Source organism: Lynx rufus, unplaced genomic scaffold (assembly GCF_022079265.1).
Source record: "Lynx rufus isolate CCGP_SWC_20201006 ecotype Redwood Valley unplaced genomic scaffold, mLynRuf1.p SCAF_19, whole genome shotgun sequence".
Lineage (NCBI taxonomy): Eukaryota > Metazoa > Chordata > Mammalia > Carnivora > Felidae > Lynx > Lynx rufus.
This window is the reverse complement of record NW_025814833.1, coordinates 10,594,613-10,611,541: the sequence shown is the minus strand read 5'-3', so window position 1 is coordinate 10,611,541 and position 16,929 is coordinate 10,594,613. Positions and strand designations below refer to the sequence as shown.

Below are 16,929 nucleotides of genomic sequence, written 5' to 3'. Positions count from 1 at the left end.
TTCATGGGGCTGGAGCCCCGTGTCGGGCTCTGTGCTGACGTGTGGCCTGCTTGGGATTCTCCCTCTCCCTCTCTGTTTCTCTGTCTCTGTCTCTCTCTCTCTCTGCCCCTCCCCCACTCATGCTCTCTCTCTTTCTCAAAATAAATACATAAACTTTAAAAGAAAAGACAGACATGGTTCTTTCTGTTCTTGGGGAGCTTAGAGTCTGGTGGCAATAAGATAGTAATGAAACTTATCGCAAAGGGTATATGAGCCATCCCAGGCCACTCCTCGGATTGAGGAAGGGAGGATAACTTGGGAGCACAGTTATTCCGCTCACCAAGCATCAGTGGTGTTTGTTAATATTGTTTTGTTGTTCGCACCTCTTTTTTAAAAAATGCTTTTTTAATGTTCATTTTTGAGAGAGAGACAGAGTGGGAGCAGAGGAAGGGCAGAGAGACAGAGGGAGACACAGAATCTGAAGCAGGTTCCAGGCTCTGAGCCCGACGGGGGGCTCGAAACCCACAAACCGCGAGATCGTGACCTGAGCCAAAGTCAGGCGCTTACCCGACTGAGCCACCCAGGCGCCCCTGTTGTTTGCGCCGCTTAATTGTCTTTCCTCTGGTTTTGCCGTCTTTGGGTACATGCAGAATTAATCAGAAGAGTGATGTTTTCTGGTTCTGTTTGTCTTTTTGAACTTATTTTTTTAGGACATGATTTAATTGTCAAACGACATGAAGCGTCGTTTCATGTCTTCCTATCTTCCCCTTCAAAAGGCGCAGGGGGGGAAAAAGACACGTGACAAGCTAGCCAACATTTAATAAATTTAATAAATTAATAGGAAGTATCACAAAAACCTGGAATGGATAACATACAGGAGCCACGAGTAAGACAACACTTGGCAACCACTCGCAAAAAGTACCATTTGACAAAGGAGAAGATTTACAGGAAATAATATAAGGCAGTCTGTTGCACGTGTCTTAAACAGATATACATATAGAATATAGTACATCAAAATGATTTGTTTGACAGCAAATTCACCACGTTTACATTTATCACATGGAGTGTTGTTTTTTTTTAAAACATTTACAAAAGTTTGTAGATTTAACACTGAACTGTAAGATTTATATCCAAATGAGCATATTTGTTTCATACCAAACTGCACAGAACTTACGAATAGCACACGATTTGAGAATAATGACTGTGTTGGGTACTATGAAGTACTACTACTCGATGACATAAGGATTATTAACAAATGTGCTATAAGCTATTATCATTCAACTTATTGCTAGTGCTTTTGAAAATCTGTGGTTTGTATTTTTTTTTTCTTTGTAAAACATGTGCTACGAGCTTGCCCTGCTAGTTAAGAAATCAGATGTTTCCAATTTTCTCCAATAGTCACAATACTTCAGATCTGAATGCGCAGTCGTGTTAAGGACTGCTGAAGGATTTTCTCCAGTCCTGTTAAGATCACCTACTCTGTCCCGCCTCCACACAAATCGATGGATTCATGCAACATACACAGCATACATGAGGGACACCATGTGTATGTGCAGAACTCGTGCTTCATGCATGCTGGGTGTCTTCAGACATTTTCGTGTCAGTAAGAATTAGATCGTCTCGTTCAGTTTCTTATAATTGGTTTAACATGCGGTTCGACAGAGCTAGAACAGGCAGGTAGACTTGACTTTCATGTCAGATTTGGGCATGCTCAAGCGATTGACGGATATTCGGCAGTGTTGCTCATCGAGTAGAGACTGTACGAGTTTCCTCGAATACAGCAGCTCTCCCACTGCCCTGGTGGCAGACGGTTGGATTTATCTATGCTGTGTGTTGAGAACATCGACCAGGGGTTTTGGAAATTCAGATTCTGCCTTCACCAACCGAGAAGCACACGCTAAGGCGCGTAAGTAACTGTCAGGCATCAGAGATGGCGTCATGCATTCTTCGGGAAATTGATCCACAGTTGTGTGAAATGGACACACATGGAAAGATAGTCACTGGAAACGCTTGTATACTCGGAACACAGCATAGACTTGATGGTCTGACTTTAGCAGTGCTTGAAAACCTCTCACGGTTAGCAAACAAGTTAAATGGCGCTGAATTCTTAGAGCAGCAGGCCCACGAATGGAAACGATGGCCAACACTTATTGTGACACAACGCTATATTTTAACAAAGATTTAAACCTCTGCTACACAACTGCAGGACAATGAAGAGCTTTCCACTTTCACAAATTAGCTGCAGCCTCTTCCTGCACGAGAGCTTGGAAGGATCTGAAAATGAGATACATTTTGTTTAAAATCCGAATGGAAACTCTGTATTTCTGTTTTTCCCAGAGTTCAGTACAAGCTTGTTTTGTAATTACTTTTTTTTTTTTTTCACATTCTAAGGGCCTAATTCTGTAGTCCTTAATCAAGTAAAACTTCCAAGGTTTTGGTCACCTATGCTCTTCCTGCTCAAGTTTTACTCAAAAATGGACTGCTAAATTGGGTCCTATAGACAGAGGTACCGTAATTATGAAAATACTTTAATAAGGCTCAAAATGCAAATTTCACTTTGTGTGTAGCACACGAATTTCCAGGATTCGGAGATCAAAACCCAATCGACGTTGAATCCTGGATTGGGAAATAACTCTGGGATCTCATTCCCCAGTTTCATCACAGAATTAGGTATTTACTAAGGACCAGAATGAAGACGTTAATTCCAGTTTGCTTGGCATTGTAATCAGAATTTGAACATTGTCCTTGAGAAGTGAAAAGCTATTGGTGTATATATCTCGTATCAGCCTTCCACTTCCGTAGTCCTGGTCATCCAGCTGCTATGTTAAAAGACCACTATGTTTGGGGACGGACATTGCAGTAAAATACCAACACGACATTCTGACAATGTCAAATTTTGCCCCTGTATGTGACAACGAGGCTAAGTTCTACCTTTGACGTCGCGAATAGGTGTGATAAGGTCATCAGAAGGCAGAACCTATCTTACTACGTTGATGTGTGTAGATGAGCAGAGCAAGAGTTTAAAGCGTATATTTACTGTTAACCCGGGAAAAGAGTCCAGCGAATTGTCAATTTTGGTGTGGCTGAAGTGTAACCACTGTCCCCGTACATCATTCTGGTCTCACGCAAACGCCACCTGAGATGAACATCGACATTTCCTTATGCACAAAAGTGAGTGGGCGAGAGAGAGACAGAGAGAGGGGGGCGGGGGAAGGAGGGAAGGAAAGAGGGAGGGAAAGAAGAAACATCAACGTTTTACGCATCGAATAATCAAAATAAGTTATTCTCCATCTGTTATAAGCAGTAAATATAGAACCCTAAATCTCACTATTGTATGCATGATTGTAAAGTTGCAAAGCTATATACAAAAACACTTTTTTTTTTTTTTAAATCGGACGACGATATTTACATTAGGTATGACCGACAGAAGAATTAGAGAACCTTTTCCTACGTTGGTAGCTTTCCCGCAGGAAAGGCCTCTGCCGCTTCCGCACTGCTAATCACACACTGCTGATCCTTTCACTAATCACATTGGAGGAGTTAACCGGCAGCTCCAAGTTCTCTACCTGCATTTCTATACCGGGCTCCCGATCATCCGCTTTCTTAACCACCGGTTCGTTGGTGTGCCGGTAAATGTTAACGTTAAGCTCCCGCCCAGACAAAGCAGTGGCCGCGACCCTCGGGATCTGTCTGACCGGAGGCTTCTTCTCTGCCTTATAATTGCAGCGCAAATAGTTAGAGAAAGCCCTTCGGTAAATTTTGTTGAAAAGCGTGTACACCAGAGGATTAATGCCCGAACACACATAGCCAATCCAGACAAACACATTCAGAAGCTTCTCCATGAGCTTCTGATTACAGGCCTTCCCACACAGAACCGACAGAATATTGGTGATGAAGAACGGGCACCACATGACCAGAAACACAAAGAAAACAATGCCAAGGACTTTCGACGCTTTCCGTTCGTTGTTGATGGCTTGCATGGTGCCCCGGGGACGGCGCTCTTTCTTCTTCCTGCGGCGCGGGTTCGGGTCCTGGTTGGGGTTGGGAGCGCTCTCTTCCTCGGGGGGGTTCCTCTTGCAGCACTTGAGACAGTCCAGGCTTATTCCGGGCGGTTCCTCGACGTGGCCGTGCAGTAACATCAGGGCTTGGCGGCGGAGGACGTGGATCGTCAGGCAATACGTAATCACCATGATCGTCAACGGGATGAAGAAGGCGACGAAGGACCCGATAAGGACGAAGTTTGGGTCGTTCAGCACGCAGGTCGTGTTGTTGACGAACACTTTCTCTTCGTCTCTCAGTCCGATCACTGGGATAGGAACTGATACCCCTGGAGGAACAGAAGAAGAAGGGAAGGTCTTGTTACAGAGCACTGGAGAGCTGCGCGGGTTTGTACAGCCGCAGACATCCATCCAATCGCACTTTGCCGGAGAAAATTCCGAGCTGATTCTTTGTTGAAAGCTATTCATGGCCTGAGTTGCTAGGCACGTGAAAGAGAAGCAGGGGGGCCTCAGGAAATGGCAGCTTCTCTCCTGTGGGGAATGCCTTCCCCCCACATTTCTGTGCGGGAGGCAAGGAATTACCATTGTTGCTTGTGTGTATGAGTGCATCGTGTCTGCTTCCTTTCATTTCCAGCTCCCAGAACTGCGCTGGTGCACAGCGGGCACTCAACAATCGTTGAGTGGATGGATGCGTTACTTCTATACTCAATGTCATTGATAAATTTGGAGGTTCGTGTTGTTGGCATGTCATCTTCCACATGCAATAAAAATGATGCGCATGCCGCCTACGACACTCATCACAGCCTATCAGGGTTGGCCGGGCTGAGTTTGAGATGAGCTCTTTTTAAAAAGGTTTATTTATTTAGTTTTGACAGAGAAAGCAGGGGAGGGGCCAAGGCAGAAAGACAGAGAGAATCTCAAGCAGGCTCCGTGCTGCCAGCGAAGAGCCCGATGAGGGGCTTGAACCCACCAACGGTGAGACCATGGCTTGAGCCAAAATGGAGAGTTGGATGCTTAACCGACGGAGCCACCGAGGCCCCCCCTGTGTTTGAGATGAATTTTTAGCTCACTCCCGCCTTTCCTGAGGAAAGAGGGTAAGAAGAGGAAATTTTAGGTGTGAGTCCTGTGGAGCCAGAGCTTGGGGAGCTCTGGTTACTTGAGATGCAGAGAACAGGATGGCACCCAGCCGTGCTGCCGGGACGAGGTCGGACCGCTATGCGCAAATGCTCTATATGCAGAAACTGAGAGGGCTCTCTTTTCAGCAAGAGTTTCTGTGAGTCGCTGGGCATAAGCAGCATCATTTCAAGCACCAGAGGCAGAGTAAAATGCAGAGTTGGGAGAGACGCGGTAGTCTCGTTTCTGTCTAGAATTTCGAGCATTTTTTGTTTGCTTGTTTTTTAAATTTTTTTTTTCAACGTTTTTTATTTACTTTTGGGACAGAGAGACAGAGCATGAACGGGGGAGGGGCCGAGAGAGAGGGAGACACAGAATCGGAAACAGGCTCCAGGCTCCGAGCCATCAGCCCAGAGCCTGACGCGGGGCTCGAACTCACGGACCGCGAGATCGTGACCTGGCCGAAGTCGGACGCTTAACCGACTGCGCCACCCAGGCGCCCCTTGTTTGTTTGTTTTTTAAGAATACTGAGAGGTAGCCCTTGGAGGTAAGCAGCTCCATGAATAAACAGGCTCCCGGGTAGGAAACATCAACAAGGAGGTGGGAGTGGAAGGGGATCTTGTGCCTCCGTCTAAGGGAAAAGCTTGGAAATTTTCAGAAATCTCTCTGGTAGATCTTGAAGAGATCCTGCATCAATAAGTAGGGATAACTTGCAAATGAAGTTCAAGGGTTTTTTTTTTTTTAATATTTATTTATTTCTGAGAAAGAGAGAGAGAGAGAGAGAGCAAGCAGGGTAGGGGCACAGGGAGAGGGAGACACAGAATCCGAAGCAGGCTCCAGGCTCTGAGCTGTCAGCACAGAGCCCGATGCGGGGCTTGAACTCACGGACTGTGACATCATGACCTGAGCCTAAGTCGGAGGCTTAATCGACTGAGCCGCCCAGGTGCCCCTGAAGTTCAAGTTTTAATGTTAATTTATTCTCTCTCGTGTCCCCCCAGGACGTTGAAGCCTGGGAAAAGTCAGATTGCACTTTTAGGAACCTATCTGAGATTATTATTAGGCATCCCGGGCTGGTAGATATTCACATTATGAGCTGTGAGGGGAGACAGAAGTGCACTCCCAGAGATTGTTGCTGGCTTTACGGAACACATACAGAACTGTGACGGATCTGAAAACCGAAAATCCCTTGGTACAAGCTGTCCTAACAGCCTGCATCAGGTGGAGACTTTTGGCTGCATGACCAAAAGTGAAAAATGGTCAGCAGCTCTCTGCTAGAGCCCCCTGAGGACGTTGACTGGTGTTCACTCTCTGGGAAGACACGAGGAAGAGAGAGCACTTGGAAAGTGATCTGTCTGCCCTCTTCCTGAGATGCGGAATTTCTGAAATGATTGGCCTTTTGTTTCCCTAGAGAAAGAGACCAAGTGATGGTGTGAGAAGCAGTAAGAGATGTGACGAGGCTCTTTGTCACCAAGTTTGATGAAATGCATGGAGGAATTTCAACAGGCATTTGGGACTACAGACTACATGAGAGAACCACACAGGTTACATTTCTTGAGTTACGGAAAGGCAGGTACGCAGGTTGCCAGCTCTTAACGTTGGAACCTTTATTCGGAAACTCATAAATAAGAAGGGAGTCTTTAGAAACAGGGTAGATCAAGTGTGCCCGAAGGAAGCCAGTAGTGGCTTATCTTCGATGAAATGTTTTAGCGAAGGGTTAGGTCGCAGGAAGTTTTCTGGAGTTAGAGGAGTGAATAGGGAAGTAAGAAAAAAAAGGGAAGGACTTCTTCAAAACATAATTTACAAGAGAAAAAAACTAGAGGAAGAACCTGCAGAATAAGACAGTCTTAAAATACCTATCAAGCAATTACAATATGTGGCCCTTCTTGGAATCTCGATGCCAACAAACATTGAAAAGCGTTCATGACCCAGCTGGAAATTTTGAACCATGACTGGCCTTTCCATGATATGAAATCATTACTGTTCATTAATCTTTCAGAGAGATGTTGGTATGGTGGCTATGTAGAAAAAAAAGTTCTTTTATTTTTAGATATGCATACTGAAATATTTATGAAGTATTGTGATGTCTGGAATTTATTTCAAAATAATATGGAGGGGAAATGTGGATAGGAGTGAAACCAGACCGTCCATAAATTGATAAATTTGGGAGCTGGATGATGAATACATGAGTCTTTATTATATAATGCTACCTACTTTTGCAATCTTGAAAGCCTCCACAACAAAAGTTTAGTAATATGTTAAAAGTTAAGAAGAGAAAAAGAAGACATAAAGGCCCTTTCTGAAGCAGGCAATGAAATCGCCATTAGATCCCAGATCATAAAGTTCTCCAAGACTTACTGGCCATGCTAGGCTTGGAAGTGATTACTTCTAGAGCAAAAGACTCGGGGTCCTGAGTACAAACACTCACCACTTTGATATAACTGTAGGAAAGAAGGCCCTTTTCTCACAAAGTGCTGGGAGGGGAAAACTCATATTTTCTTAGGATCCTATAGCAAGACCAGAGGGGGTTTGGGGGAACTGCTCCCCTTCCAACCTCTCCCCTCTCGCACCCTTTTCCCCCAGCATCTTGGGAACTAGAGCTTGAGGCTAGAGACTTGATCTAGGGAATTCACAGTCACTCTGGAGGAATCCTGATAAGGGCTGAGAAACCTACACTCAGGAAACAAATGCTGGACTGGTGATTCAACCCCCTACAGGAAAGGTCACTGATATTATACATGTAAACTGTATTATCTCAATTTGGTGAAAGACTCTGTAATACAGATATTTTTTGGCCAAGTAGCTTAACCGCTTTACCAAATTTATGCCATTATTAATTATCTTTTTCTTTCTTTCTTTTTTTAAAGCAACCATGAATGCAGTCAACAAAACAAGAAGAAACTCAAGGGTTTTTTTGATGATATCTGGAAATCATAAATAATAGCAACAAACGAAGCAGCATTAATAACAACACACATTGCACAGATTATCTTATTCCATACTTAAAAAAAAACAAAAAACTAAAGATATGTGTCAGCAGTTCTCAAAGTGTGGTTCAAGGACCTTGGGGGCCTCTGAGATTCTTTGAGAGGGTTTGCTGGTCTACGGCCATACCACCCTGAACGCGCCCGATCTCGTCTGAGAGGGTTTGCTAGGTTTCCTTTTTCCAACTCTTTGTCTTTAAAACTGCGTTTTCTTCATAAACTTTAATCCAAGCAAAGCATCACAAGGTGAATGCAGCTACACGTATGAGAATTCAACTGTCTTTCCATAAAACTAAACACGGGAGAGGTGTTCAAAACTGCAAAACATAGTTTTCATCAAAATGTTACTTAACGTTAACATTACCAGGGTTCATTCTTGTTATTTAAAGGGAAATCGTTCCTAAATAGTTTAAACATTTCTCAGGTTTAATTGCAAATACAGCAAGTATCAGTAGCTATAATCCACATAAACAAAAGCTTTTTGGGATCTTCAATTATTCTAAAGAGTATAAAGTGGTCCTGATACCACTGAGTTTGAGAACTGCTGTTCTGTGTTAATAGCTGAAGTTACTTAAACCCTGGAGAGTTAAGTTCAGCAAATGTGTAAAGTCTTTCTCATACTTTAAATTTGTCCATCGGTAGAAATTCAGGGGATAGTATAATGTCAGGTAAATATAAACAATATCGATAATAGCAATGAACTTCATGCACTATCTTATTCATTCTTGCAAAAATTCTGAAAGGCACATGTTATTGGGTGAAGTTAACTTCAGAAAAATTAAGTGATTTTAGTAAGTATAATTGGAGCAGTCTCTGATATTTTTATTTCTAAAACCTTTCAGTTGGCCAAGGAGAAAGACTGCTTCCGATTTGTCACACACCAAGTCAAGTATTTTATGAGTATTGTATACTTTCATGTGTTACCTTACTCTGTGCAGGCAAAAACATAGAAAGAAGGAATTATTAACGAGAGGCAAGGAATCTTTCTGAAATTAACTTCAATGAATCTTTATCAATCTTCTTTAGAATTCTAGAAACAACAAAGATAAATTATCACGCATGTTCTGCTGAAAATGTCAAGTACTACTCCAACCAATCAGCTGGCAAATATTTTGCATGCATTATCTCATTTAGCTCTCAAAACACTCTGAAAAAATGATTATTATTTATTAAGCTTACTGAATCTCAGAGAGACAAGAATACTTTCCGTAAACATATAGGGTCTTAGCACTTTAAAAATGTTGAATTCGGAAACAGTTATAGTTCAAGTCTTTATTAAAAATATCATTACTGCTACTAACTACTCTTATCATTCACTGAGTACTCCCTGACTCTCGTGTTTTAGCTGCATCACATACTTTTCATGCATTATCTCATTCCAACCTCATAAAAGCCATAAAATAACTTGGTAAGATCATTTACTTCAAATAAGGCAAGTAAATTCAGAAAATGTATAAACATGTTCACACTGTTTTGGAAAGCCTCGAATTCAAGCAACACAGATCAATTCTCTTCGAACTATCAGATAATAATACCATATGCCAATGATTCTTAGATGCACAATTTCTTTCAGATTTTAATGTCTTTGAAAGCATGATGTGTCTTAAAACTGATAGTCTCTTACAATTACCGTCAGCTGGTCAGTCATCGCTATGTAGTCGTCAATGCAAATACGTTCACATGTGTGAATCTGGTCTGAAAAACTTCTTTTAATCTCTTCTGGTAAGATCAAAATTATCAGAAGCACAATTTGCAAAATGGGTATCAGCAGCATGGTGGTAATTTAGTGTGACTGAAGAATTATGTCAAAGCAGGCAAAGGGATGGAATGTTCTGAAGAAGGTATCAGCAGAGTCAAATGCCCCAGAGAAGTCTAGAACTTAAAACATTGCCTCTGTCTTTGAAAATGATTGTCAAACCTAAAAAGAGGGGCGCCCGAGTGGCTCAGTCCACGAAGCATTCGATTCTTGATTTCGGCTCAGGTGACAATCTCACAGTTCATGAGATCAAGCCCTGTGTCCCTGCGTCCGGCTCTGCACTGACAGCATGGAGCCTGCTTGGGAATCTCTCTCTCTGTCCCTCCCCTGCTCCCTTGCTCTCTCTCAAAATAGACATACATTTAAAAACAAAAACATGGGAATGCAAGCTGGTGCAGCCACTCTGGAAAACTGTATGGAGATTCCTCAAAAAACTAAAAGTAGAACTACCTTACGACTACTAATTGCACTACTAGGCATTTACCCAAGGGATTCAGGTGTGCTGTTTCAAAGGGACACATGCACCCCCATGTTTATAGCAGCACTATCAGCAATAGCCAAAGTATGGAAAGAGCCCAAATGTCCATCGATGGATGAATGGATAAAGAAGAGGTGGTGTATATATACAACGGAGTATTACTCGGCAATCAGAAAGAATGAAATCTTGCCATTTGCAACTACGTGGATGGAACTGGAGGGTATTATGCTAAGTGAAATTAGTCAGAGAAAGACAAAAATCCTATGACTTCACTTATATGAGGACTTTAAGAGACAAAACAAATGAACATAAGGAAGGGAAAAAAAATAATATAAAAACAGGGAGGGGGGGCGCCTGGGTGGCACAGTCGGTTAAGCGTCCGACTTCAGCCAGGTCACGATCTCGCGGTCCGTGAGTTCGAGCCCCGCGTCGGGCTCTGGGCTGATGGCTCGGAGCCTGGAGCCTGTTTCCGATTCTGTGTCTCCCTCTCTCTCTCTGCCCCTCCCCCGTTCATGCTCTGTCTCTCTCTGTCCCAAAAATAAATAAAAACGTTGAAAAAAAAATTAAAAAAAAAAAAACAGGGAGGGGGACAAAACAGAAGAGATTCTTAAATATGGAGAACATAGGGTTACTGGAAGGGTTGTGGGTGGGGGGGATGAGCTAAATGGGTAAGGGGCATTGAGGAATCAGCTCCTGATATCACTGTTGTACTATATGCTAACTAACTTGGATGTAAATTGAAAAAATAAATTAAAGAAAATGAGGAGGTCCCTGATGATTATAGAGACAACAATTATAGTGGAATAGTGAAAACAGATAAATAATGAATGGTGATACAAAAGAGGGGAGAGAGTTTATAGAATGAATTTCCTGGAACAAATTAGCCAACACCAAAATGAAAACATTCTTATAAACTGGAGGGCTATTGTCAGTAATTCAACTTCTTATTAAACTCAAAGGCAATCTCAGAGGCATCTATTTTCATGAGCTGTTCTTCATGGAAAGGAATTTTTTCGAGGACACTTGGGAGGATCACACAATGTCATGCTGACATGAGTGGTCCCTTGCCTGGTGGAGTAATGAGTCTCTTGCACATGGGAGTTGATAGCGTGCTGTGGTACGTACATCACTATGAGGTCCGTGCAGTGAGAATGGTAAGAAATTCAGAGTCAGGTTCGGAGTCGATGTTGAACTTCAAGGGTTTTTTAGCTTTGAGAAGAGTAGGGACAGGGGTACGTGTGAATAAAGGTTAAGGATTGCAAAAGTAGGGGCAAGGAGAACGGAAATGACTTTGAGGGAAGTTGAACTAAAAGAGGAAGACTGTAGCAGGAAAGCAAGAAAAGACAGGCCAGGAGCCTGAGGAACGAGAGGAATGTTCAGGGCTTGTGAGATACACGTGGATGAGAATGTGTGGAGAGGTGGGTGGGGAAGGTCTTAGGATTTAACTGCAACATGGCTGAGGGCATGAGGAAGTGAAATCGGAGATAGCACTGAAATAGGACCGCATTACTACCAAGAGGTAGCAGAATGTGCCATCGCAAAATATGTCTCTTTGGCATACGGATCATTTCAAGTTGATTATTTTGAGACGTCACAAACACAGAAGAAGCTCTGAAAAAGTAGAAGTTATCCGTGCTCATGGATTGGAAGAATAAATATTGTCAAAATGCCAATACTACCCAAAGCTATCTACACATTCAACGCAATCCCAATCAAAATTGCACCAGCATTCTTCTCGAAACTAGAAGAAGCAATCCTAAAATTCATATGGAACCACAAAAAGCCCCGAAGAGCCAAAGTAATTTTGCAGAAGAAGACCAAAGCAGGAGGCATCACAATCCCAGACTTTAGCCTCTACTACAAAGCTGTCATCATCAAGACAGCATGGTATTGGCACAAGAACAGACACATAGACCAATGGAATAGAATAGACACCCCAGAACTAGACCCACAGACGTATGGCCAACTAATCTTTGACAAAGCAAGAAAGAACATCCAATGGAAAAAAGACAGTCTCTTTAACAAATGGTTCTGGGAGAACTGGACAGCAACATGCAGAAGATTGAAACTAGACCACTTTCTCACACCATTCACAAAAATAAACTCAAAATGGATAAAGGACCTGAATGTGAGACAGGAAGCCATCAAAACCCTAGAGGAGAAAGCAGAAAAAAAACCTCTCTGACCTCAGCTGCAGTGATTTCTTACTTGACACATCTCCAAAGGCAAGGGAATTAAAAGCAAAAATGAACTACTGGGACCTTATGAAGATAAAAAGCTTCTGCACAGCAAAGGAAACAACCAACAAAACTAAAAGGCAACCGACGGAATGGGAAAAGATATTTGCAAATGACATATCGGACAAAGGGCTAGTATCCAAAATCTATAAAGAGCTCACCAAACTCCACACCCGAAAAACAAATAACCCAGTGAAGAAATGGGCAGAAAACGTGAATAGACACTTCTCTACAGAAGACATCCAGATGGCCAACAGGCACATGAAAAGATGCTCAACGTCGCTCCTCATCAGGGAAATACAAATCAAAACCACACTCAGATATCACCTCACGCCAGTCAGAGTGGCCAAAATGAACAAATCAGGAGACTATAGATGCTGGAGAGGATGTGGAGAAACGGGAACCCTCTTGCACTGTTGGTGGGAATGCAAATTGGTGCAGCCACTCTGGAAAACAGTATGGAGGTTCTTCAAAAAATTAAAAATAGACCTGCCCTATGACCCAGCAATAGCACTGTTGGGAATTTACCCAAGGGATACAGGAGTATTGATGCATAGGGCACTTGTACCCCAATGTTTATAGCAGCACTCTCAACAATAGCCAAATTATGGAAAGAGCCTAAATGTCCATCAACTGATAAATGGATAAAGAAATTGTGGTTTATATACACAATGGAGTACAACATGGCAATGAGAAAGAATGAAATATGGCCCTTTGTAGCAACGTGGATGGAACTGGAGAGTGTGATGCTAAGTGAAATAAGCCATACAGAGAAAGACAGATACCATATGGTTTCACTCTTATGTGGATCCTGAGAAACTTAACAGAAACCCATGGGGGAGGGGAAGGAAAAAAAAAAAGGGGGTTAGAGTGGGAGAGAGCCAAAGCATAAGAGACTCTTAAAAACTGAGAACAAACTGAGGGTTGATGGGGGGTGGGAGGGAGGGGAGGGTGGGTGATGGGCATTGAGGAGGGCACCTTTTGGGATGAGCACTGGGTGTTGTATGGAAACCAAGTTGACAATAAATTTCATATATTGAAAAAAAAAAGAAAAAGTAGAAGTTACCCTTTTGTTAGAGAAATTTGCATTCGTAAAGGAAATCTGCCCATCTAAGCTCCTTCCTCTGTGCACCAGGAAGAGCAGGATGACTAAATCATTTGAAAACACTAAGCCTATATTTAAAGTCCAATAATGTGCTTACGTTGTTAGGGGTGAAAGCCGGCAAAGTGGAAGAACTTAAAGATACAAAAAAGAAAAGTAACAGGTGATGGAGTAAGGTCCCTGAGGAGGCAAAGTCAGAAACAACTGGAAGTTACACTAGGAATTAAAAATGCCTGTTACTTTCTATTGGAAGAGATGATAGTATGAATGGGTGGTAGAAATGATCAAGGCTTACCTGAAAAGGTAAAAGAGGAATTAACTAGAAAGAAGAAATAACTGATAGATGGCAAAAGAGCCGAGTTGTTAACTTGATGTACAAAATGATTTAAGTGGATATTTGTTGATTCTGTGAAGCAATGAGAAATAAGGAGAGTGAATGTAGTTAGATGAATGGAGATAGTAAGGTTTTCTTAAAAAGAAAAGAAGTTGAACACTCTTCTGTGTTGCCGGGAAAATATTTAGGAGGGAGAGTTTGGAGACTCAGGAGAAAAAGACAATGGGCAATGGAACAAGGGTCTGAGAACCTGAGAATAAACGGACGGCTGGGTCCCTAGGCAGAAAGTGAACGCTTGGGTAGAAGGGGGCCTCGGGTCTCTTGTAACGGGTAAGAAAGATATTATTATGCAAAGGAAAGAAGAGAGTCTAAACTAAGGGAGAAGTAGGAAGGATTAAGCGAAATAAACCAATTTTGTGATATTTAGGAAGTTCCATCAATAAGACATGGTGATTGATTGGCTAGGGGATGTGAGGGAGAGGAAAGAGTCAACAAACAATTGCAGGTTTCTGGTTTGTGTCCTCAGGTAGATGGGGTTGCCACTAAGCATAGGACCATAGGTGAAGGAGCAAGATTGTGGCAGGGAAGGTAGTGGACTCTGGATTGTGTCAGGTTCGAAGTCCGCATTGAGGATCAGTATGAAATTCTATGTGAATATAGGTGTTTAGAACTCAGGAGACAGGTGTGAGCTGGGGACAGGACTTTTCTTATAAGGGGAAATTATAAGGTCGTGATCTTTTAAGAACTGTTGTGGAAAGAGAAGGAGGATCAGAAAAGAATCTAGGGCAAGGGTTCTAAACCTTTTTGTAACTATAGACCTCCTCTCAGAATAATGTGTTTTTTAAAATATGATTTATTGTCAGAGCAATGTTTTTGAATGGATAAAACAACACAGGGGATTGCAAAGGAAACAAAATTCGTTTGACGTTCTGCTGTCAAACATTAAAGCTAAACTTCAGAGACGGCAATATATGTGCTTTCTGATTAACACGTTAAATATCGAGGTCTAGTTATGGATCAAAGAGCTACTGAAATTTTGAGATAGGGACCAGCGTCTACCATATGTTCAGATATCTGCCGGAACTGAATGTGATTTTCAATTATCTGTGAGTCCTATTGATGATAATAATATAGATACTGCAAATTACCCTTCTGGTTTGTTGCCTACATTTGTAATCGGAGTAAACCCCCAATTTCCATTATAGGTTAGGCAAAATAAAGATGTTAACCTTTTGCACCATCAAAATTTACACATTCCCAGTTACGGTCGTGATGTAGTACCTGGTATCAGAATCAGATTTAACTTCTTGCTATAAGAAACTATAAAAAATGCTAGGAAAAAGACTCTCATTTTCTAATAATGGTGGGGTAGTTTATAGAAGACCAGCACTCGTGGTAATGACAATCATAAACTGTGAACAAAAACCCCAACATGTGAAGGTACACGAGAGTGAGCAAAAAGCATGTAGAAATTACAGGGGAAGCAGCTATTGAATGAGGGAGACATAGTGTTTGAGCTCCAAATTTGTATGTTTCTCCCCCTGAGGGCATTCTCCAGCCTGGAGGTTAGATCTCAGAGCAGAAACTTGCGGTGGAATTGAACTGGGAGTCAGAGAACAGGCCAAGATCTGCAGAACAGCTGGGGTTTGGAAAGTGCAGTCAGAGAAAAGGACAAAGCCACGGGGAAGAGGGGGCTTACGATTTCAATACAATGTTCCCTCCCGTTGCTTTAGGACACTTGAATCCTTTGTGTGTGAGGTTCCAAGGAGCCTATGGAGCAAGCAACATTTGAAAACATGAAAGTATTTAATAAGGATTTCTACGGTTGTCTATGGCAGAGAAAACAAAGTTGGGAGTTGGCATCACACCATTAGAAAAGCTTAGTAAAGACCTCGCCCTTTCTCTTATACTCAGGAGGAACATGCCTTAGGGGAAAAAGCATTTCACAGGACGAAAGGATTTGCCCTAGGGATAAAAATTAGAGCGTTTAAAACCCTGAGCCTACCATAAAAAACCAAAAACAGTGCTTCTGTAAGAGTATATTTATAACATGACTAGATATACAAGAGAGACAGAAAAATGGGACCCATAATAAAGAGGAATAAACAGAAAAATGCGACCCACTATAAAGAGGAAACTGGGTACATAGAAACAGATCCCCACGGGATCCAGATGTTGGAATTGACAGACAAAAGCTTTAACAGATAAATATGGTAATAATTTATCAGAAAAGATAGACATGTGGTGGTAGAGATGGGAATTTCAGGATAGATGTGGAAACTAAAGAAAAGAAATCCTGCATTAAAAAAAAAATCACTATTTAAAATTAAGAAAATTTGATGGATGGGATTAGTAGTAGAAACAAGGGTCAATGAACCTCAGGAAGGTCAATACGTATCATCTAAATTTAACCACGATGGGGGCGCCTGGGTGGCGCAGTCGGTTAAGCGTCCGACTTCAGCCAGGTCACGATCTCCCGGTCCGTGAGTTCGAGCCCCGCGTCGGGCTCTGGGCTGATGGCTCGGAGCCTGGAGCCTGTTTCCGATTCTGTGTCTCCCTCTCTCTCTGCCCCTCCCCCGTTCATGCTCTGTCTCTCTCTGTCCCAACAATAAATAAAAACGTTGAAAAAAAAATTTAAATTTAACCACGATGAAAAAAGATTTTTAATTTTTTTTTTTAACGTTGATTTATTTTTGAGACAGAGAGAGACAGAGCATGAATGGGGGAGGGTCAGCGAGAGGGAGACACAGAATCTGAAACAGGCTCCAGGCTCTGAGCTGTCAGCACAGAGCCCGACGCGGGGCTCGAACTCACAGACGGCGAGATCACGACCTGAGCCGAAGTTGGCCGCTTCACCTACTGAGCCCCCCAGGCACCCCTGAAAAAGGATTTTTAAAAATTGGACTTAGGTTTCCAGCCATGGCAGAGTTCTTGGTAGTACACAAACAACC

General features: G+C 42.4%; 1 protein-coding gene across 1 annotated transcript in view; it reads right to left on the bottom strand.

The window, feature by feature from the left end:
* Positions 1-3,479: 3,479 nt before the first annotated feature.
* Positions 3,480-16,929, bottom strand: part of HTR2C (5-hydroxytryptamine receptor 2C) — a 158,772-nt gene continuing 145,322 nt past the window's right edge. Inside the window, exon 4 of the mRNA XM_047082102.1 lies at positions 3,480-4,306. Coding sequence (XP_046938058.1) covers positions 3,480-4,306 — 827 coding nt within the window. The remainder of the gene's footprint in view (positions 4,307-16,929) is intronic.